The 24,481-nt window shown below is 41.9% G+C and overlaps 1 protein-coding gene across 3 annotated transcripts in view; it reads right to left on the bottom strand.

The window, feature by feature from the left end:
* Nucleotides 1–24,481, bottom strand: part of LOC310963228 (partitioning defective 3 homolog) — a 365,271-nt gene that overhangs the window by 155,124 nt on the left and 185,666 nt on the right. For 2 of the 3 annotated variants that reach the window (XM_083935934.1, XM_083935936.1), the window contains exons 13-14: nt 10,572–10,760; nt 9,671–9,841 (exon numbers count right to left, since the gene is read on the bottom strand). In XM_083935934.1, coding sequence (XP_083792060.1) covers nt 9,671–9,841; nt 10,572–10,760 — 360 coding nt within the window. The remainder of the gene's footprint in view (nt 1–9,670; nt 9,842–10,571; nt 10,761–24,481) is intronic. The other variant, XM_083935935.1, reaches the window with a different exon arrangement.

The raw sequence follows: 24,481 nt of genomic DNA, 5'->3' as shown, positions 1-24,481 counted from the left end.
TGTGTTTAATCCCTCTTAATCTAGTAACTATCAGAGTGGATTATCCTGTTGACTGAGGGAAAGGGCAGAGCACTGTGACTTAGTGAGTCCAATCAAGATCATCTGCTGCTCAGTTCCCATTGGACTCCCTCCGCATGCCTGTGTGATGGTGTGTTGAAGAAAAGGTGTCATTTGTCTATGTGTGAATGTAGTGTGAGAGCGTGTGTATGCTTGTATTCATGTGCATATGTGTTTGTGTTCATATGCTTTTTGGTAAAAGCAGATCCATGCACAAATGTGTTTTGTCTGTGCATCAGCATCTCCTTGACCTTGAGTATTCAGTGAGGGAGAAGATGCAGTGTGTTGACAGCGCTAGTCTTAAGCTGTCAACTAAGGCTAATAATGTCTAGTCCATGGGCATTTCCTGGCTTTCTATCCTGGTCTCAGCCCGTTGCCGTGGCCCTAATCCAGTCAACCTCCACCATAATGCTGTAATTACAATCCTTAAGCTGCTGCATCCTGCCCAAGGCACAACTCACCTCCCTGCTGGCTAGATACCCCACTTTCATTAGCTTCTCACATCCACCTAGAGCCTCACTGAATGCCAGTAGGTGCCCAGGTCTTTTTGGAGTTCTTAGCAAAACTCGAATTTCACAAAAAAAATAAAGCAGAGAGAGAGTCAGCACAACAGCAGGGTATGTGAGAATAACTTCAGGTCAGATTTAACGGTTCACCACTGCTGTTTCTCCAACTAAAGACATAATAAGTGTCTTCGGAGATCTAAAAAGGCACCCAGTGGGGAAAGTTTAAGAAAGCTCAACTGTAGGCAAATGCAAGAAACAAACAGGTGAAAGCCAATCACGCTCATGTTTATTCCCACTGAAACAGAAGCTCAGAGTTGTTTACTACACTGCTCCACTAGCCGAGTGAGGATTTTTCTATTTTGTTTTATTTATTCTATTTTTGACTTGTCAGTTTCAGTTCAGTTCAGCTTTAGTACGTTTTCAGAGTGTGCTGGCTAGTTTTCTAGTTTTAAGAAAGTTTAAGGTAGTTTTTTATATTTAGCTTTACAGTAGATTGTAGAACTGTATAGTAATGGCCATGATGCGCAATGTTTATGTATTATTGTCTATGAGCTACTTTAGTGTCCATTGTGACGCCATTGCAGCACAGCACCATCAACAGGTACGTCAAGTCTGTTCAGTTTCTGTGGTTCAAGGTCACAAGAGTTGACACATTTATGCTGTGAAACAGAATGATTTATACATTCATTTTTTTCACATTATTTTTAACCTGGCAAACGCCACTTAGTCAAACTATTACATCTCATTTTTCACTCTTTAATAGAGGTCTGTCTTTCTTGTTGCAATCTGTCTAGAGTGGAAAGTCGTCTGTTCATATTAGCCAAACTCTAGCTCAGCAAAATGGTATCATATATAGCTTACAAGTGAACACCACATATACTATTCAGCCAAGTGAAATTAATGTGTGTGTGTATAAGTACTCACATACACGTGTAAATGTTGCTTAAAAACACTTTTTAGCACTTTTTTTAGCACACCCCTCACCTCCACAGTCCTCCACCATGCCCAAACAGCCCACTCAACCACCAGATTCAATATATTACTTTCTCAATTGGTCCTATTGAGTTTCCCCTGCTGCTTCTAAATGAGTTAGTCCTCAGAGAGCCGGCTGGGAATGAGGGCCAGCAGCGCTGCAATTGCATTTCTGCTGCTCTGCGATCTACTTTAGTCACCACTTCATTGCAAACTGCATTTCCCAGAGTGCACCGCTTTGTGCCCCCCCTCTCCTCTTCCCATGAATCACTGCTATTTGCTATGACAGTACAGTACTGTAGTCCCTACAAGTTATGATATTACTGGACTTCAATCACTCCATATTAAGTTGGGGGGCTTCTGATGTGGGCCATCATGTCAATGTTTTAAGGTCCCTCCCAGCAGTGGTCAGCTCAATACTAATAAAACCATAATTTACTAGGCCGGGGCTCTGATTGATAGCTCTCTCAAGGCTCTATCGATCAGCCTCTCTCTCATCCAAGTGAGCATCTTTTGTTAGGGCCAGCCACTTCCTTCCCCCTTGTCTCTTTGCATAAACGTTCTGTTAGTGACTAACAAGCAACGCTTTTGGAATTGATTACAAACAGGGCCATTGGCCTACTGAGGATCCTGCTTTGGTGCTCTTTCATATACAGAATAAGTTGTTGTATCCACTCTCTTCACAGGGTAAGCTACTATGTCTGCAAGCTCCTATGATGCAACAATGCTAAGGTGAACACAGGAAGTAAAGAAGCGGCTGCTCTGATCTTTCTCCTGTGCTCTTTGCTGCTTCTGCTCATCAATAATAAAGCAGTGATTCAGCCTGACCACGACCCTTAATGCGTATAGATTAATATGGTAAACTGTGATTCCTGAGTCATAATTAGAAAGATGGCCTCAGATAAAACAATAAGCTGTTTTAGAGATGGTCATTTGTTTTGTTTTTTTGTGAAACCCTTTCATATTTAAATTGCCCAATTTTGATTCAACTTGCTGTTGTCTGTAAACCTGCCTCATGTCAGCCTAAAAATGTGGGTTAACCCCCCACCTCACTATTCATGCTGTCCTGTCATCCTTAAGCATCATGCTGTTAGGAGCCTGTCACATTTCTTCAATTTAAAGCATTGACGGTAATTAGCTGTCATGCATATCAAAACCTCAGCAGTGTAGTAAATGTCAGCATCACTCGTGGTTTATTTGTTGAGGAACAACAGACACCGCTGGGCATTTCTATAAATATGGCACTATGTCAGTGGCTTAAGGAAATGAGAAAATACGAAACCAGAAACAACTTACTCAGGTGACTAAATGCACTAGGCGACTTTGCAGTGGTTTCTTGTCCCACATGGTATTTACATAATTGGGGTTGCTGGACTGGAAAGTCTTTTGAGTGGTCAAAAGAGGGGGAGTGCTTTACATAAAAGCTTTACATTTATGTCTTGAGGTAGTCTTGACAGAAAGAGCTGCGCTGAGACAAGCACAAAAATGAAAGTAAAAGTTAAGAAATATCTGAAGCGAAGGACAGAAGTTATCGTACTGCCGTCCCGAGGCAGAGGCTTCATGAATTATCATGAGAACTCTATGGCGGAGGACCACGGTGTAAAAATAGTCCACTGTGAAATTCAACTCAATCTGTAGATGTGTAGCATTTCAAACACAGATAGGGAAAATGAGAAAAGGCTCTGTTGTGAAGTGTGTTTCTGAGCTCTGATTAACACAGTGCTCTATTGGCAAGTTCCCGTAGTGCTGTCAAGAAGGGCGACAAACAAAGCTCCACAAGACAGCCAGTCTGTCAAAAACAGATGATGCCCGGTGGAGATCTTTATCATTAATAACGTCGCAAATGCACAGAGAGGCGTATATGTACGTCATGTGATGGATTTCAAATCGGAGAAATGAAACCCAGCAACAAGCATGCTTATCATCACCCTGTTTGACTGTTTTTAGATGTTGGAGTGAGAAATAGCTTAGTAGTGTCATGAACTTCTACAGCTGTTGCAACAGACAGAAACAATCCTCCACCACTGAGTGAAAGTTCATTAGCAGGATAAGAGGGAGAGGCTGGGGTGGTCTCAGAGATAAAATGCATCTTTATACCATAACATAACTTTAAATCCCCACACATTTGCCTTTTCTAATAATCCTCTTTGTATTGAAATGAGTTCTGATGGTGTCTCATGATCAGAGGTTTTCTTTGTTCTTCTCATACAATAGTCAGTTTGTCAGTTTTAGCCACAGTTGAGATGAGGGCAGCTGATCAACTAGAGAGCTAAAGACCTAAGATTCAAATGAACTGCTAATGAATTAGGTCCATATGTCACTGGACCACGAGTGGAACTGGTCATACTTTTGTTCTGCAGCCTATCCAGTACACCTCTCGCCTCAGACTACTGCAAGTTATTACAGTTGTGCTACACTTTGGCAAGAAAATACTTTCAAGCCAGTGAAAAATATTGCTATTGGGGGTAAACGTCTTCACGGGTCCAAAGATGTGTGCCCAAACCCAAAAGACCAGGCAATGCACTACCTGGGACTGAATCAGACTTGGACTGAAATCTTGGACTCCGGCCCATGCAGAACCGGAAAGCATTGGATTGAAATACGGACGGACCCAGTTGAAACAGACCTGATCTGCAATGATGTCACAGTTGAGCCAGCTTTAAACAGTGGCTAATCCACTCCACTTAAGATTTCATCTTAAAAGTCCACTCACTGTCATACAGTGCATTTCCATTTAGGTGAAATGTGGCCACTGAGAAAGTTGCAGGGCACATCCTCTCAAAAGTCCTATCTCTCAGTTTGTCTTAATACAAAAAAGTACCCCAGAGCATTTTACAAGACTCCGGAGGTGACGTAACACTGAATTGGTTTTGACTGCTGGTGATCCAACCATTATCCAACCATTATTAGAGTGTGTGTTGTTCAAGAAAGACGATGAAAACAAAGAGATTGTCATCATTTTGACATAGGTCGCTGGTTTGATTCACAGCGTCAACTCATCCACCAAGTAACATGAAAGAAAACGCTCCACCTTAAAATGTCCAGTAGTTGTCAAAAAGTGTGTTAGTGACAGACAGAGAGGAGGACGTTATATAGCCTATATCTATTCAGGAATATCTCAGTACGGTAACACACACAGACACACCCAGGGGGCAAAATGCAAGGACCACAGGTCGGAATCCAACCCGGCCACTGCAACACTTATTTTAACAAGCCTGTGCAAAGATGCACATGCACAGATCATTTTTTTTTATCACCATAGTCATCAGATCATTATGGTGATGTATGGCAAGTGCTGTCTGAGGACTGCTGGGTCTTGTGGGATCCACTTGGGTATTACACACAATGTTAAACAGACCCGGGTATCAGTGGTAATAGAACAGGACCAGACCTGGTATCACAAAAGAATGGTGATAAATATTGATGGTACAGAAACAGAGAGGTAATATCCAAATTATTGAATAAATGCATGTAAATCTTTAAGAAATTTAAAAAAGTGGAGAGCAGATAGTTGAAAATCTAACACTGGTTTTCAAAAACCAAACTACTGCAACAAATCTCTTTTCATCCAGTCACAAGACTTTGGGTCTGCGACTCCAGGGTCAGTCTTTGCCCTAAAAACATGGAAGATGGAGAACGTTCAGAAAGTTTGGCCGTGAAAAATATTGAATTAAAATGACTTTTCATTAGTTGAACTGCTTAAACACATGTGACGATATATTAATAGAACTCAGATATAGAAGGAGAAATTATACTGCCTCCGAAACAGCCATGCAATTACAATGCTTCAAACAAATTACCCCAGACCAATCATATCACTTGGCTATCTGGGGCAGAATGGTAGTTTTTCAAACAAGCGCTATCTGTGGAACTAGAACAGAGGATAAAGGAACTGTTCCCGTACAGTGTGTGCATGTAAAGTGTGTGTATGTGGGTGTCTGTGCTTGTGTGTGTGTACTGAGCATATTCAAAATTGTACGAATTACACTTTTCCTGCCTACCTTTGTCTTCTGTCTGAAAGCCCATCAAATGCATTATAAGGCAGTGGTATTAGAGCTGGTTTCCCAAAAGCTGTCAAAACTAACTGAATATATATTGAACATTTAAGAAGCCTCATCATTTCTTCTTACTTTGATCTTTTTGCTTTATACTTTCTGCTTCTTCAACTCAGTGCTATCCTGTGGCCCGGTTGACTAAAGCCTTGTTTCCACCGAGCCTCACGGTGCAGTTCACTCTGTTACACATTAGATCGGTTATTTTTTGCGTTTCCAGAGTCGAAATTTGTGGATGATACCAATAAAACTGTGCTTTTAGGCTTGGACATAGGAGCAATAAAGGTCCATACTTGTCATATTTTGAATAAAGGCTCATAGGGACCTTCAGGCGCTTCATTAAAAATAGTCTTCATACAGGGGGGCACTCTGCTTTGTTAAGACTTCCTTCATCACGCAAGTGTTTTTTTCTTTATTCAAGGTCGGGGAATAAATTCTCATTTTAACCCAAGGCAAATGCCAAACATTGCAACTTCTTTAATGGCAGCAAATATAGAGCATGTACTCCACCTTAGACATGGGCGTAATCATCAGCAGTATGAAGCAGCCCATTGAAACGCTTGTCTTCCCACTGAGAGGATATAGTATACCTGGATGAATCAAGCCCCAAGTCCTGCTGAAAGCACATGGGCTTCTGGGGGACCATGGGCAATATGTTGAAGTGTGTGAATGATTGTGTAGAGGGTTCTCGGAGCGATCACACAGTCAACACACACACACACAGAGTGTCATAGTGCACTTCATATTTACATTAAGATGTTTTTTATGTTACTATCCATGTGTTATAGGGTCATTTTCTGCTGAACATTGTCAGTTACATCATGTAGATTAGAATGGATGCCAGATCAGTGGTGTGGTTTTGCTTTTATAAATACCCACCCAAACCTAGCCAGCTTAAACCTCCAAGAAACATTACCCTACTCTTTACAAAGAAAAGTTGATCCTACTTTAGCCCAGAGGGCCAAGCAATGATGAAATCAATGCAATTTTCACCGCGTGGGGTGGCCTGGATATGCTGAAGCCCGCCCCCCTCCCGATGCATTAGGCCGTGCTGCTCAGCTCCTCTCCCCTGCAGACAGTGATGGATCAGATTCATTTCAATGGTGGCCTCCAGTGCTCACTCCCATACGGCTGGGTGACAGTGGCAAACTGGTGCTGGCTCCCCGCATATCTGCCTGGCCAACACAGCAGAGCAGGGGAGAAGGGGGAGGTGGTTGTAACTGCCGGGAGCACATTTAACTTCTGCTTTTCTTATTTGAGGTTTGGCAACTGACCTTAAATTCTTCATTTACAATCTTATCTTTTCTCTACTCTTGAGTTTATTAAAATCTCCTCTAGTGACTTTGTGGCACTTCTTCAAACCAATAAGCCTCCTGAAAACAATGCATCTTCAGTAGTGAAAGATTGCCTGTATTGGTGGAATCTAAAATGCACCTCTCCTTTTGTTTCACGCACCACGCATCATTAATATGTTGTCTCATAGCAACTGATGTTAAAGTGAATTTCAAGTTACACTAATTTGTTCTTCTAAAAGTACATTCAAACTCGAATTCAAAAACATCATCCTTCTACCTACATAGTGATAGTGTAACATGAAAAAATATATATTTTTGCCATTTCTGAAAATATGTTTGTGACCTTAACTGTCTACTCCGTGTCAATCTGTCTACCTGTCTGCCTGCTGGTGAGGGATTAAAGAGTGCAGGAGAGTGACTGGACCGAAGTGATAGAACGCACTGAACCTTGGGGCTGAGCTTTCCCCCAAGGGACGTGTGTCCTTTCTCCTAGTTTGGATAGGGGAGGGGAGGGAAGAGACAGGGTGGATGGGTGAGGCAGAGAGAAAAGACAAAGCTGTGTGGACCGAAAACAGCCCTGTGTTTGAAACATGCATGGGGCTGCATTTGTGTGAACAAGGTGCTTTAGGTATCGCTGAAAAGATGAAATACAATTCAGTTAAGTTTGAGTAATAGATCCATTAATGTCAAGGGCTGTAATATGCAAAAACAATGCACAGTGGTTTGTGATATTATAAGGAAAGGCTTTTACTGCACTGAAAAGTGACCATTATTGTTTTATCTTTCATCACAACAATTATGAGGTAAACGGTAGAATTATGGAGGTGCACAGTAATTCAACCCTAACTATGACATCACGTATAAATGCAGAAAAAGTTGAGCTACGTTGAACTTTTGTATTAAACGTCTCTGCGTTAGGGCTCCTTCAAATGAATGACAGGGCTGCATTCTATTCCACGCAGTGTCATTGGTCTGAGCTCGGACAGAAGAAGAGGGCTCAACTGAGTGATGGGAAACATAACATGGGGAACAACTCATAGGGTAATGCATTTTTAAAGTTGTTATGAGGAACATGTTTCTCAGTGTAACCACATTCCCCATTAAAGCAGCTGCTTCCTGTTTAAGATAAATAGTGGTTACTCTCTCTGGTACTGCACTGTATGTCTTTGTTTGAACAAACTGCATTTTACAACAGCTAATATACACGTGAGACTTATCCAGCTGTATCTAATGAGCTTCAACTAGCACTTTGTTTTATTTGCAAATATGGTTTCATTTGCCATAAAGCAATCTAGCAGATGTATGCAGCTTGGAGAGAGTCCAATGTAAAATTTAGAAAATTGCTGCCAGAGGCTTACAGTCCCTAATTGTTATGGTAAACAGTAATGCCACGATTTAGGGCTGGGTGACATGACCATAATATTCTATCCGGATATCGCTAATTTCACATCCTGTTAACGATACACAGTATATCAAGACATAGCATGTTCTCTGGTCATTCAGTGAATAAATAGTCTTTATGAAATAACCACATGGTTGAGGCTATTTTTGTATACTTATGTGTATATTAAATACTTCGTAAAAAAAGTATTTTTTTTATTTATTAAGAACTTTAGTGCAAAATGAACATAATGTGGCGTTCCAAAGATGTAAATTTTGTAGTAACGCAGTTTGGAAGCTGGTTTTTCAACATCGCAAGGTAGGGGTGAAACTGACAATAACACAAAAATAAGGAGATGGGGCATCAGGGGGTGATGTGTGAGAAGAGAGACAGACAGGGCACTCAGTGGATAAGGGTTTGCAGGGAGGGTGAAGGGCAGAGAGGGGGGACTGGGGCTCAGCATGGTACTCCAAACTGACACACAGCCACAGGACACAGGCTCCAATTAGAGTCACAGCAACACTAATCAAACCTGATCTACAACCTCTGGCTGCAGGGTGAGTGGACGTGTGCAAGTGTGTTGTATTCACACATGAATCCACAATTCTGAAATACACTCACACTGTGCTTAGCATACTACATTTTGCAAAATCATGTTTGCATTAATGTTGGCTGTTACTCTAGTTTGTGATAGAATACAGTTTCAAAGGAAGAAGGCTGCGATTAGTTCAGTATCACCACAGGCTTTTCATGAGGTTGAAATCCCCTCGCCTCAATGTATGAGACTGTTGCCTAATGACAAATATCCACCTACCAACACTAGAAATTCCTTTATCTGCCTATCCTATAGTGTAATTCCACATGCCTGTCAATCATAACTCAGTGGAGTGCTTCTTAGATAGCATATCAAGGCCCACCGTGGGCAAAGAAAAACACAGAGAATGGAGGGAAATGGGAGACGGTATCACCCATCTCACACAGGAAATGGGACTGTTTGAAGATTTGCATGGCGGTGTAGTCGCTTAATAAAGGTCCTTCTCTAGCTATCTCGAAGCAACAAGAACCAATGGGGGATAGATTAGGGTCAGTGGCAAGCTAGAAAAGCTACTCTCATTTATCATTCAGTGTAGTTAAAATGTAGCCATTCCTCTTCTTCATTCAATATCTCTTCAACATGTCCACAGACAGGATTTAAATAATGTGAGTTTGTGCATATATTTTATACTGAATGTGTGATCACCTGAGGGAAGTGAACACACACAATCCCACTTGGAGTTTTGGTAGCTTCTTACTAGTAACAATATTAGATGAAAGAAATATTCAAAGTCAGAGCAATTAAAATGGACTCCTTGTGATGCCAATTAGTCTGTAACACATCAGCGTGACTCCTCCTGAGTGTTAGGCTACCTCATTGTTTCTGGACACCTGCCGAGCCACAATGAGCTGAATCATTCCTCGCTTGTTGCCCTCTACAGACATGGATGTGCGCAGCGTTTCCATGGCGTCCTGGTTGGTCATCCCATGCAACGACTCCCCATTGACTGCAATGAGCTGGTCATTGACTCGTAGACGGCCATCCTGCAGACAAACACCATCATAGAAAAGTCATAAAATACTTAAATTCTTCTGAGTATTGTCATCGTTAAATTTGAACACGAACAACCAGTACATTCTGCAGCTGCTCCTCAGACGCCATTTCAAGAATCACATGTACCCTTTCTCCCAGAAAATCCTAATAAATTAAAGATCATAATCTTGTTTCCTCATTCATTTTCTCTGGAAAAACATTTTAATGTGTTACTTACATAACAAACCACTGCTATTTATGAACACTTAAATGTGGATAATAAAGTATTTTAGAACATTGTTGCCCCACTGAAAACCGCATAAACATCAAGTGACCACTTCAAAATCTACATGAAAAGGACTTTGTATCCATGCAGCATGGTGGTCCACGACATCTTTGTATTTACCGGTCGGAGTCAACAATGAATGAAATCAATGGAGGTAATGGTCAAAGCCAGAGACTGCATATAACATGGACAAAGTCTATGTAACATCACCCATAGGTTTTTGGAAGCAACTGGGGAGCTGGGGAGCTGTGAAGCGGGCCGAATGAAGCTTGCACCCTATATTATGCAGAACTTTATGCCTTAATAAAACTGGTGACTTATAAGCCACAACCATTACAATTTAATGTGGGGGGGTCTATAGGAATGGACTTGTTTTTGGAGAGAGCCTCAAATGTCTGTTCGATGTACTACAGATTTTGTGGTCAGAACACAAGTGGGTGGGAGTAGGTACTTGCCTTGCTAGCAGCACCTCCATTGATAATGGATTTCACAAAGATGCCCAAGTCAGCGTGGTTCTCCTTGGACCGGTTACCCTTGACACTGACCCCCAGGCCTGCTGAGCCCGAGTCATTCAGTGGGATCTCAAAGGTCATGAACTCTTGTGTACCATCAGAGGTTAACACCACGTCATCTTCCTCTTGCTGCTGTTGGTATTAAGGAGAGAGAGAGAGAGAGAGAGAGAGAGAGAGCGAGAGAGCGAGAGAGCGAGAGAGAGATTAGATAGGTGTTTGTTTTCAAAAAACAACTAAAGTGGATTTTTTTCATGGCTATGGCCCTACTGACATGACAATAAACTTTTTTTAAGTGAAAAAGGGCACAGAAACTTGAACACAACTTTCAGTCTTTTGGGCCGATGACTCCACTCACCGACTAAAGTTGGCAAACTATTGTTGACGTAACAACAATGTCACTGTAGCATTCAAATCTCTATGTGAAGTGTCTAACTTAAACTTTGCAGAAAAGACAGAAAAACAAAGAGAATAAAAAAAGACAGAGACTAGTGGAACAATAATAGAAAAAAACGGAGATGGTGAATGACAAGAAAATGGAAAGCAAGCAGCAGACAAGATAAAGAGGCAAAAAGATGAGGGGGCAGGAGAAGAAAGCAAATGGATGGCAAGCATGTCACATATCTCAGGGCTGCCATCGTCAATTGGCCGTACTGTCTAGCCGAGCGCTGCTAATTCCTTTCCACCGTCATGAGCTCGGTGTAGGAACTGTAGTTTACAGCGGAGAACTTTGAAAGCACCAGGTAGCAATTTGATGCTCAAACAACAGTGGCTTCCTTTGAACAACACCCTTTTGAAGAATATTTTGTGACATGTTAAGAACCTCATCCTCCTTCCCTGTGTGATCCATGGGCCTTTCATTGAAAATGACCACAGCAGTGTTTTGTCAAAGGGCTGATGCTGCAGGTCTTCCTGCATGGTGCACAAAAAGTGGTTCATTTCAGCTGCCAGCGAGGTGTGACAGAGTACCGTTGAGTGTCTACCACCCAGCATGATCAATTCAGCTCAAAAGTAGTCCATCAAACAACCACTTCAGTCTCTTTTCTGACAATTACAACTGGTGTCTAACAAAGAGCATCTGGGAAAATATAACAAAAGGACTAGCATTTGCTTCTTTCACCCCTTGCAGCCAAACAGAAGGGGAAAAGAGGTGTGAGAGAAAGCTAATGGTGTAGAGAGAACACCAGATGCATCAAATAACTGGCACTTCCTGTCTTATGTTGACTACGGGAAAACCTGGTAAAGATTTAAGAATGATTTAAAAATCCTTTCCATACAGTGGTCTGGTGCCTAGCAAAGATCTTTGAGCTATAGCCAACATGCTGCAACTGTAAAATGTGCTGAACCTAAGAGCTTTGATCTCAGGCCACAGTTGTTCCTCCCTCACAGTTTGATCAAAGAAAATGAGACACTTTCTCTGTATAATTTAAGAAAGAGGTAACAGGTCTTCTATTCAGGTCTAAGAGCTGTCTTATTTACATGCCTGCTCAAGAGAAAGCCTGAGAGCAGTGCTGTAATACTGTGATTGGCCAGATTGTACTGCACGTGCGTAGTTATTGCCATGGCAGCCGAATCCACATGAACAATACTGGCGGTGAAAGCAATCAACCCCAGAAACCCACCGCAAGACCTCTTTAAATAGACTCACATCAATACACACGCGTGCACACACAGTCAGATGGATGGCAGCCAGGTGTGTGCCCTTCACAGCTGCTCGGATAAAGAGTGAAGCAGAGGAAAGGAGGGAAAGATAGAGCATAAGGTGTGTGTTTTTTTTTTCTTTTTGGAGGCTGAGGAGTTATTAGGATGCAGCGGTGCGTTCAGGTGGAGGCTCTTTTCAACACCCTCTGACTGAGCCCCTATTCTCCAGACGGCCCTCCTATCTGCCCCCTTTTCTATCCCTGCTTTTCTTCTCTCGCTTTTAAAATAGCCGTATACCTGTCTGTACAACTTGCCAACTGGGCTTTGTGCATGACTGATCCCACAGAAAATTCAGATTGCTGGAATTCATTTGATCGGGCTGCATTTCATCACTTCCGGTTCGATTACAGAAATCACCGGCTCTTGTCAGGAAATGACCCTTTTCTTCCCCTCAGATGGCTCAATGAAGCAGATCGGGGCAGGAAAAAACATACAGGCATTGATGTTTAACTTCCATTCTTGTTTGGAGCTTATAAAGACATCAAGTCAGACGTGTCGGCAAAGAAAGCTTTGACAGCTGTTATGTTGAAACAACCATAGGCTGAGTGTCTACATAGCATTTTTTTGTGGTAGGTTGGAGCACTTGTAGTTGAAAATACTGAACTTTTCAGAAAAGTGCTGGTGTTGTCACTGTTGCTTCAGGAAAATATCACAAACAAGTACCTCTTTCACATCAAGGACCTGGGTTCAGACCAAGGTTATATGACCCTTGTTCAACCCTCCTGTTGTAAATTAAAACCAAGCCAATCAACACGGATTGATCCCGGGGCTCTCAGTGGTTAGAGCAGGCGCTTCATATACAGAGGCTAAAAGTTCTTTGCTGCATGTCGGCCCCTCTCTCTCCCATTTCCTGTCAAATCTCCTGCTGTCCTATCGAAAAAAAGGCCAAAAAAATGATCTTCAAAAAGATAAAACAATAAAACATGGGTTGATCCGTGGTCATGACAATTCAGATACAGCCGGGGTCACACTGGGAACAATGCATAACGGCCACATGATTGTTCTACTTAGGCTGGCGTTTCTTCGCTTCCCTGTCCGCTGGAGGAGAGCTGAACATCGGATCAATGTTAAAGCAAGCATTGTGTCTGAGCTGCTGCACAGACCGTAGTACTGCCAGTCCGCTCCACACCACATCTGTTTTTATTGTGGCTTTGTTTGTGAGCTGTTTCTGAGAGACACCACTCTCATTCAGCAGCCTTTTATGTTCACATACAGCAACATTACATTGTCCATTACACCGCCCGGTCATCTGCAAGTTAACTACTTTATTCATCATGGACGCCTATTTGAATCTGGGCTGGAGTGGAGTTTGCATGTTCTCCGCTGACAGACCTCAAACATAAACATGTTGTTCAAATCGTCCGTCAGTCGGCAGTCGGTCCTTTCAACCCTGTTTGAGACTTCGATGTCAAAGGGGTCAAAGACAGAAAAGCCCACTTGTGGGAGCAAATAGGCCGGACACTGAATGTTTCTATTGTACTTTTATCACTGTACGTATTGTAAGTTTATTGATGTAGTGTTAAGCCAGCTACCTAGCTAACGTTAATGTTGTTGTCATAGACGTAAACCCGGCGTTTTGAAATCCTGGGGTGAAGCGCACCCCAGTGCCCTGCCAGCAGATTTCTGCCGGACAAAAACACTATGTTAAATACTCGTAAAATGTGATCAGTTGGTTTCCAATTCAAGCCAATAGCAACGCAGCACAAACATACGTTTGGGGCGGCAGTAGCTCAGTCCATAGGTGACTTGGCTGGGAACTGTAGGGTTGCTGGTTCAAGTCCCTGTGTGGACCATGTATGGAGCATGGACTGGTGGCTGGAGAGATGCCAGTTCATCTCCTGGGCACTGCCAAGGTCCTGTTGACCAAGGCACCCAACTGCTCGGGGCGCCGGTCACTGGCAGCCCCCTCGCTCTAACATCTCTCCTTAATTGCATGTGTAGGTACTGTCTGTGCATGTGTGTGTATTTCGGGCCTGTGTGTGTGTAATATGAATAATAATAATAGTGAAAAAATTAAATTTCCCCCGTTGCGGGATAAATAAAGTAATTCTTCTTCATACAATTTCCATTCTGAAAAGAACACTTGTGGTTCAATGGCCTTGTGTGTCATTGTCAGGGTCAGTGTTTATTTTTAATGAAGATGTTTTATCAGAATAAAATAAATAAATAGTAGCTATGAGTTGTGTCCCTGGAGATGCTTTTAGCCCAGCAGTTGAAAATAGTAATGCATTGGATGAAAAAAATTACTTTGGATGGACCCTGTCTGAGTCTGTATAACAGTGTGTGTGTGTGTGTGTGTGTGTGTGTGTGTTTGTGTGTGTGTGTGTGTGTGTGCGCATGCTTTCGTTCAAAATGATGACAGAATAACCACCCACTCAGAGCTGTGTTATGGGAAAAGCGGGCCGAGGCAGAAAATGAGAGAGCAGTGTAACATTTTCATCGGACAGGAACAAGCGCCGCTAGCCAAGAATGAGTTTGTCAGGCAGCCTGACAGGCCTCGTTGCACCAATTCAGCTCAGGCAGAGCTGGATTTCGACTACCTCTGAACAGGAGTAAAAAGAAAGTCACCTTATTGTTCCAAGCACAGCCCCGTTTATGCACCTGGGACAGAGATCAAGAGTACTGGCAATAGACGAATTGATTTAAAACACTGAAATGATTGCATGCTTAAATCAAAAAGCTGTTCAAAAAAAGCCCCTGTTAAGGCCACAGCGCCGAATTATTGACTGCATCATCTTGGGTTCAACATGTTTGTCTCAAATCAAATTATTTACTCAAGTAGAGTCACAGGCAGGGGAAATGGAGTGACTCATCCAAATGATCTCCTAAACAACAAGAAAAAGCGTCTCTCACTAATGGTGGCTGCATGTCTCCATCACCTTCACTCCCCAATTAGCTGCTAAAGCCAGGAACCAACTCTACCTGACTGTGAGGACATTTAAGACAAACTTTTGACATTACATTGCCTCATGTCACATTTCCAGCTAAAACTACAGCATCTCATTTAGACTATCCCGTTGTGACATTAAAACTCAAACAAGTATGATCTAATGTAGCCTGAGCCTCAGTCAGGAAGCAAGGACGTTGACTTCCTTAGATTCACAAATAAGAGTGCAAACTGTGTTTATGAGTATTCTTAAAATCGTTGTCTTAGCCATGTTACATATTATAGTTGGATAAGAGGGGATCAAACAATCCAGCTGGGCAGAAGCATACCCCGCAGTTTCAGTGTCTGCTGAGATGTCTGTTCTCAGATGAATAAAAGTCACGCAAACATCAAATGTTTTAAGGTTTTTAAAGTCACAAAAAAATTAAATAAATTTAAAAAACAAAAATATATATTTTTTAAAAGTATATATCTATATATATACACACATGTATAACATGGCTGGCTACAAATACGCAATGTTGCCTGGTGCAGAAAAGCTGCAGTGCTGTTTTTAGGTACAAATCATTAAGGTCGAACTTAATATGAAATCAGTTTTAAATAGAGTGGCTTTAATATCATTATTGTCATCTGAATAGCTCAAGTGGCGGCCAATTTGGCCAGCTCATCACAAACGAAGCCCATGTCATTTTCTTTTTGTTCTCACCTACACAGCCCTGCAGCCACAGTCCATTATATGCTTAAGTCCTTTATTAATTAACACTGTGACAGGGTAGCACCCATTCATTACAGTCTATTGTCCTGGCAGGGGAGGGCGATAGATGCAGCATTTGAGCACAGATGCAAGCAGGAGAACAGGAGGGCAGAGAGAGGAAAGTGTTGCTCATCAGTCTCGCAAAAGAGCCCGCCTGCTTAATAGACCTTTTTGTTTGGTTTCTACTCTACTTAACTTATCACGTGCTAATAAGAAAGGTGTGTTGGATGTGTGCAAGCGTGTCAGAGAAACAGAGCAACAGAAAAAAAGGGAGAGAAAAACAGAGAGTGCAAATGAATCACAATTACTTCTATTCACACATAACTCTGAGTTCTCCGCACATCACTGCCTAAAACAATTAACACTGCTTGAAACTTCTCTCCACACTTGGCCCAATTTAGCAACATAAAGGTCATTGGAAATGAATTTAAAAGGGCTAAAAGAAATCAGCCAAGGGTGTAATTGCAAAAGTGGTGCACGCGTGATAAGTATTGTAACACAAATTTTATTTTGCCGGTGTTTCGCCTCGCAACATTTTCTGACAATGGGGACTAATATTAAATACCTCTAAGCCTAAAAACAAATCCAGCCCTTTTCAGGTACGATGAGAGGTTGAGAGGTGATGCTGTTACACAACACTAAAGGGCATGAAGCGTAACAGCTGGCAGAGGCAGGTTTTAAGTGTTTGTGGACTAACATTACATGTTCTTCACTGGGCAATCCAGCATATTTTGACTCATCACTCACACACTGGGATTGTTACCCTTAGGGGATTTTCTAATGAGAAAGCTGATTTGGCTCATTAGCAGAACAAAGTCTTGTTCTATGGTTCTATGGGCAGCTGAGACCAGATCAGATCTGTACTAATGCGTTATGGCTACTGGCTATCAATGAAGGCACTGGGTGGATCTCACTGTGAGCAACCAAAAACAGACTCATACACACTTGACACAAGATGTTTCTGAGGGTGGTTCAGGATGTGATTACATCTAATCAAAGAGAACATCAAAAATGAAAAGGTAACTTTCTATGTCTTGGCAACTGGGACCATTTGCAAAGGCGTTTCAGTGGAACCACACTACGGACGCCCATGATGAAGCAGATGCCTCTCATTTCAAGCTAATGGTGGATAAAAGGTGCTTTGCTATGTCCAACTGCACATACACACTTCAACCCATTATATTTTCTGGAAACAGACGCTGAATCCCCTTTGGGAGAGTGACTGTGTCGCCATAAGTGGCCTTTAACTACCTTGTTTATCGGCATAGCACAATGCTGCGGTGCACCCTCCCGTTCCCTGCACTGACAGCAAGCATAATTATGGAAACAGCTGCTGAAAAGTGCTAAACGAAAACAGGTGGTGCCGACGAGACGCGCTTGGAAATCGTTAACCAGGCTGGCATTGTCTTCAACCACGCTTGGCAGCATTAACTTTAATTATGACAGAGCATGTTTCTGAACTTTGCACTTTGATCAGAGAACATTTCTATAGGAGCCAAATTAATTATGTAGGAACGACTAATCAGCATTCTTGAAATGTAACTCAGTGTCAGTGATAAACAAAAGAAAAGTAAGAGAACAAAGTGGGAAAAAAAGGAGGAGAAAGTGTCTGGTAAACGTCAGGAAGGAAGAGCAAAGTAAGAATTGTATGAAGCTTTCAGTGGACAATTTGGATAAAGTGGGCTGACGAAAGGGTGATTTTTGAGATGTGGTAGAGCTTTTTGGTGCCATGGTTACACATTGGAGTCCTTATCTACCAGATAACCATGCCCTGTCATTTCAGAGAATTTTAAGCCATAAAGTGGAAGAGAAAGTGACTTCTAAGATGCATCTGCCAAACCGTTCTGAAGATTTCCGTAAATTCATAGATGCTTTCACTGATTGCAGGTTGCAAAACCACAGCTCTACGCTTCTCCTTCCATCGCCTTTAGAGCAATTCTGTTATTTTATTTCACCTGAGCTTCAACTGTATTTTTAGAAAAGATTCACAGTTTAAGGGTCAGCTATTTCTAGAGCAATTTGCTGATTGGACTCAATTATAATCTCGCAGCTGATCAGTTTTACTGTAGATCACGACGAAGATGTGAATATCTGCAAAAAGGTTGCAGTACGTTAAATTATCAGCTCTACCGGAAAGAAATGACTCATCTTGAGTTGTTTTACTAAAGAAAGGTTATATATGGCTCAGTAACTTGCTGTTATATGACTAAACTCCTTAAAAGAGCGAAAAGAAAGAGTCTGTCTTTGGCACTTTATTGGCAAAAGCTGCAACATATTACATCATCCTTACAGCGAAAGAGCATTACTCTAACAGACATCTAATTATATTAACACCAGATATGTCATTTTTGGGGCATGGCTGTAGATAGCTCAAGATAACTCTGTTATCACCACTTCAGTGGAATAACCCCAAATGTTTTATCATCATCTGAATGATGCGCTTAAAGCATTAAAAGGTTTTGTGCTTTTAAGTGAAAGAACTGAACAGAGATGTAGGCCAAAAGACAGATGAAAGTTCAAAATTATATCACAATGTTTTTGAAGCAACTATTTCAAACTAATTTCAAACTAATTTCTCCCGTTATTTGTATATTTTTCATACTAAAACAAACTGATCCTGGATCAACTCTACAGCTGTTCTGTAGAGAGGCAAAGTCCTTCCCCGTCCTGTGGACCAACATGGGACCGTATTTCAGAAATAACATGGTAGTGAACAGAGAGAGACAGATTATATATGCTACTGTTTGAATTGTGCCATGAATTACACATATGATCTTTGACAATTGTAGAAGATCATTTTGCAAATGCAAGTGTTAAAGTACAACACTGTGAAAATACATGATTAGAAAGACTACTCAGCCCAAAGTCGCACAAATGACGTCTCGCTGAAACTACGATGCCTGTGTGTTTCGTACAGGGATGTAATGTTACTCACACCATTAATAAGTCTTGCTCGTTCTTTCACTTCCCAGCTGACAAAAAGAGTTGCTGGATAAAAAACATCGGGTAAAGATAACCTTACATGTGTTGTGGAACATAGCTAAGTTAGCTAGCTAGCAAGAGGACGTAAATTGTGCGAAACGAGATGGCGTTCACAGGGCAGATTCATCCATCCATCAATCCATCTTCAACCGCTTGTACCTATCGTGGTTGCAGGGTGGGCTGGAGCCAATCCCAGCTTACATCGGGCGTGAGGCGGGGTACACCCTGGACAGGATGCCAGTCCATCACAGGGCACACAAAGACAAACAAAGACAGACAACCATTCACACTCATCATCAATTAACCTAACACGTGCATGTCTTTGGACTGTGGGAGGAACCCGGAGAAAACCCACGCAGACACGGGGAGAACATGCAAACTCCACACAGAAGGGCCCCAGCCCGGATTCAACCAGGAACCCTCTCGCTGTGAGGCGACAGTGCTAACCACCACACCAATCTGCCGCCCAGGGCAAAACTAAATGTTAACACACAGTGACTTTTTTGTCTTGCAAAATCCTCTTTTAAATTGACAAACATCATGTGATTCATAGCACAATTCAAACAATATCAAAACATTATTTTTCTCTTGCAATTGACTACCATATATACAGTATTTTTTTTTACCAAAATAAGGCCTCCATGGTTGGTACCAGAAGGGGACAGACTTCACCTCTCTATTGTTAATCACCAAGACAAATTGCTTGTATGTGCAAACCCACAGTATTTGGTAATAAAACTGTTTCTGATTCAATTTCAAGTAAAAAAAAAAACAGCTCACGTAACCTTAAAGATGCATTTAATGCCAGATATTCCTGATAGCATCACATATCGGAGCCTTTGTTCTCGGCTAAGATGTTGCTCTTCCATGTTCTACCGTTGCAACATTTCATTAAACTGTCCTACACTGGAGGAATGACACAGTTCAATTCTATGTTGCAGAGTAAATTAAAGAATAGAGATGGGTGAACTTGGCTCTAATTCAATAGATAGGTGTATCATTTGTTGCCTTCAAAGACAGGGGGTCGTGTTTTTTTCTTCTGCCTTGTATCAATTAATTTCCCCCTCTACCGACTCGGTAAATGGATCTCTTCAGCAAGGGAATCAATAGTTTCATAAGTCTGTTCTTGTCTTCCAACTTTAACTTTGAGCCATGAATGGTAACATCACTGTGCTATGGGCACCACGACAAAAGCCAGCTGCGCAACGCTGTTAGAGGACTGAAGAAGAGCGAGCAGTGATATCATCTGCTCAGAATAATTGTGCAAAGCAATGCAACACTAGCGATGACTGCTTTGACTTGGAGGAGAAAAACAATGGTGTGCTTGTTTGGATATCTGATCCATGTCACTGCACCAGTGCTTTCATTTGTGCTGTATATAATGATTTCAGAGACTAAATAGGATTTCAGCTAAATCAATTGCATTACAAAAGCAGTACTCCTAAATGCCTCAATTAAAGTCCAGTGGTAAAAACATGGCAGAGGATTGTAAACCAGGCCACCAGGGTTGGCACTTATGAAACAGACCATTAGTCTGCTATAATTGTCAGCAATACTGCCACACATTTGTCTACTGCGTAACCCAGCATAAATTTGGCGGTCACATCAATCAGAGGCCGGAATTAATTGTGCAATTAAGATCCTCATTGCTTGGCAGATATAGCTACTAATGGATCAGTGACAAGTGTGATATGATCATAAAGAGGGGATTTTAATGTACTGTTTAATTGCTCTTATGTGGTGCACAGTGTTACAACAGCAGCTTCACAAGCCCATTTGTTCCCCACGGTCCATAGTCCTATGAGAAGTAAAATATATTCTTCATCTAAGGTCATGGAATGATGTAAGGGCAAGAACGGACAACGTTATCGTCGCACTTAAGCATATGTGAATAATCAAGCTTTGCGGTTTAGAATATGTGGTGTTATTGAAAATATGTTGTGAGTGAATGAGTGTGTGTGTGTGTGTGTTTGTGTGTGTATAACGAGAGAGAGAGAGAGAGAGAGAGAGAGAGAGAGAGAGAGAGAGAGAGAGAGAGTATAAAGAGTTAAGATCACAGCAGTCAGGCTGACACAGAATTAATACCAACAAGCTAATTCACTTACACCGTAGCGAGGGTTTTATAATGAATTATAATGATTTGTCACTGGCAGGCCTCCATTATATTTCATGCGACTCATTGCTTATGTAATAAACTGGTAGTCACAGATTACATTCCTCTGCCTTTGTTTTTTCTATGTCTGCTCGAAATGGCACCGCAACAGGTGAATTGATGAGTTCAATCACTGGTGGCAGGTAGTGGATGGACATCTTTAAGAGGAGGCAAGAATGGTTCCTCATTTCTTGACTGTTACCATTGCTTGTTGCACAGCGAAGCGTGACATTTGACTCGGTTATTACAGGGAAAAAAAGGGAGCTGCAAAAACAATCTCCACTCCACAAAGCCGGGCGATGTGGACTGAAGGCTCAGCGTCGCTCGCAGCTGTAAGCACAAACAGTGCTGCACGCTGGGAGATAAATGCCAACAATAAATAACATCCACTGGCTATGCGTTGGAAGTGTGTAGTGTGTGTGTGTGTGTGCTTAAATGTGCCTTTTTGCATCCATGTGGGACCATCGGTGGTGTGTACGTGTCTAAGTGTGTCTGGGGTCGTTGTATAACACAACTTTACTACAGCGGTCATTGCTTTCAGGCAGGTGATTGCATCTGAGGTCATGAATAATGTGAAGGAAGAGAGGGACAATGGTAAAAGGTAATTGTAAATGGACTTGTACTTATAGAGCGCCTTTCTGGTCTTCTGACTACTCAAGACTACTCAAAGTGTCAGACTAATGCCTCATTTCCACTGCATGGTTCGGCTCAGTTCAATTCACATTTGATACCAAGTTTTTCATTTTGCTGATAGTACCCCCTCGGAGTAGGTGGGATTCTCAGGCAAGTGCCATTTTTAAATCCTGGGACGAATTAATATACAATTTGTGGTCACTATTGCTGGTTTGTGCAGGATGTTGCATGTCAAGTGATGATTATTTCTGACCAATCAGTGGTCTGCCGTTTTTTTGACTCAACCTTTTAGTATCAGCTCAGCTTGCTTTGGACTTTGAGATGCTACCAAAAAAAGGACCAGGTTTAATCCACAACTTCTGCTAACGGAAAACCAAAAAGGAGCAAGTCGGGTAGAGCTGTGCCGTAGCATGCAGTGGACTCAGTGATTGAGGGGAGAGCTGAGGCATGATCAAACATCATTTGCTTTGATCACTCCCACCTAGCCCCGATCCATCCATACTTCAATTGATTATTACATTTAGATCATTTTCCATCTAAATCTCCCTTTTCTTACCACCCTCTCCGCTCTTACCCTATTCCTTTGTCTCTTTATGTCAACTTTAATTAAGATCATTACAAAAGTGTGACGACATAAGCACTCAGAGATCATTTGTAAAGATCACAAAGCACTGAGTCACTCATATTCATGCATATTCTGAATTTTCACAAAGGCATATCTGAGTCTTTCTCCCTCCTCAGAACAGCCCCCTCTGATACGAGTGATGAATTAACCTCCAAACCTGTAGGGGGCAGCAATCCTTTAGAAGTTTTCCCTTTACCCTTATATATAAATAACTGATTGGAACTCCCAGAGCTGTCAAATGAAGGAATAACACAGCACAAAGTGACTGTGTTCACATAGCCATAGATTGATCTCCAGATGTGTCATCTGGGTTCAAGCTCAGCCTTTAGAGTGAATTCTGTCTGAATGTCTCTGATCGTCCTTCCTCTCCTCTTTCAATGAATGTCTCATAACCTGAGGGTCAAAGGGTCTGTCCTTAAAAACAACAACTTGTATAAAAAGTTCCTGTATGAGGAATAATATAAATGACTGTGTAATCATGGATGGTAAAGGCTTAAGCGAGAGGAGAGAGGTATGAAAGAGCAGGCTTATTAGTGATGAGTCCAGTGTTTGGTAAAGGTTAAAGCTGCTCTACTTCTCTGATACAACATACTGTATCCGTCTGAAAATGTCTATTGATATCCTCGGAGTAGACAGGGAGAGGCAGCCAGACAAAGACGGGGAAATCACAGAGACACCCGACTCTGCTCTATTGCTATTTAACCTTTTCTCTTCGCAGCGAGTACATGTTTATTGAAAGCTATTGAGAGCTACTGCTATTGCTTCTGAATGCATGTCAAAATACACCCCGACCATGGTAATTAAAGACGCTAAGGAAACATGCTGGGAGGGTAAATTAATTCCTCTGGGTGCGCGTGCAGTATTCCTGGCATACAATAAAACATCTAAACAAAAGGAGACGTGGAGGGATTTTCGCCGCTGACATTAAACATCAGCAGGCAAATGTCAACGAGACAAAAAATGGATCCTTTCTACTTCAATCTTTACCGCTGGTTCTCATGCCACTGTGTTTGTGTGTGTGTGTGTGTGTGTGTTTGTAAGGCCATACGTCTCTGACAGATGCCTACAGTTCAGTGGCATGTCACTCGTGCTACAATTTAAAACATCATCACATTGTCATTGAGGGAATAACATGAGTGACAGCACGTAAGACACACACACACACACACACACACACACACACACACACACACACACAAACTCAGATTGTTTGACAGAGGAGGCAATTACCAACCATGCTTTTCCTCCATGCTTTATTTGCAATAACTGTCACTGGCAGAGCCCAGGCATGCTTATCTGATTTTTATGAACATACTTGTAGGGATTATTGAGATTTGTGAAAGCACTGCTGGGAAATGTGAAAGTGTGTGAGGACAAGAAAATAGAAAGAGTAAGGGAGAGAGTAGCAAAATGCTACTCTGCCATTGAAAGTGATGAAATATTAAGTGGCAGTCTGTCATAGTGTTTAGAAGTTGGCCAAAAGGGAGACACAAAGACAACAAAGAGAGATTATCACAGTGTTTTCATGATGTGTTTTTTTCTAATCACGTCATGCCTGAGAAGAGTGTGTACCCATCAAACTTCCACACCACGCCGCTCATGAATCCACAGCCCAGGGGCAGTTGTGCATTTTTTAACACTTCCTGCAGCATTGTCCAACTGCGGTCCAGGATGCCTACAAGGGGTATGAATCCGTTTGGTGCATCCCTCCATTTAGAATTGAAGTGTTGGCTGTATTGATTAAAGAGCCTGTGTTTGTAACCTGAAGGTCAGAGGCTTGATAGCAGCAGCAGCAGCCAAAAAGATCATGTATAGCCGCATTATGTTGCCTTTACACTTTTAATATGAATGACACATTTCAAGATGCAAGCTTATGGCTCTTTTAATACAAGTAGGGATGACATATACATATGTATAAGCCCATTTGTCACTTTATTAATGTTAAAATGAAAGTAATACTGTAGAGTGATTAAAGTGGAGCTAAGTCTAGGCTGATGCATTTCTAACTGGAGAAACGGCACATTAGCAGAGTAAAATGTGTCCCAGAGGGCCATTACTCTACAGGTTGAACAGCTCCCATGGCGAGGTTAACAGCCCGGGTGCCAGCCTGAGTATTATGGGT

This window comes from Echiichthys vipera (assembly GCF_963691815.1).
Source record: "Echiichthys vipera genome assembly, chromosome: 21".
Classification (NCBI taxonomy): Eukaryota; Metazoa; Chordata; class Actinopteri; order Perciformes; family Trachinidae; genus Echiichthys; species Echiichthys vipera.
The sequence above is the reverse complement of the archived record's forward strand: the minus strand, read 5'-3'. Positions and strand labels throughout refer to the sequence as shown.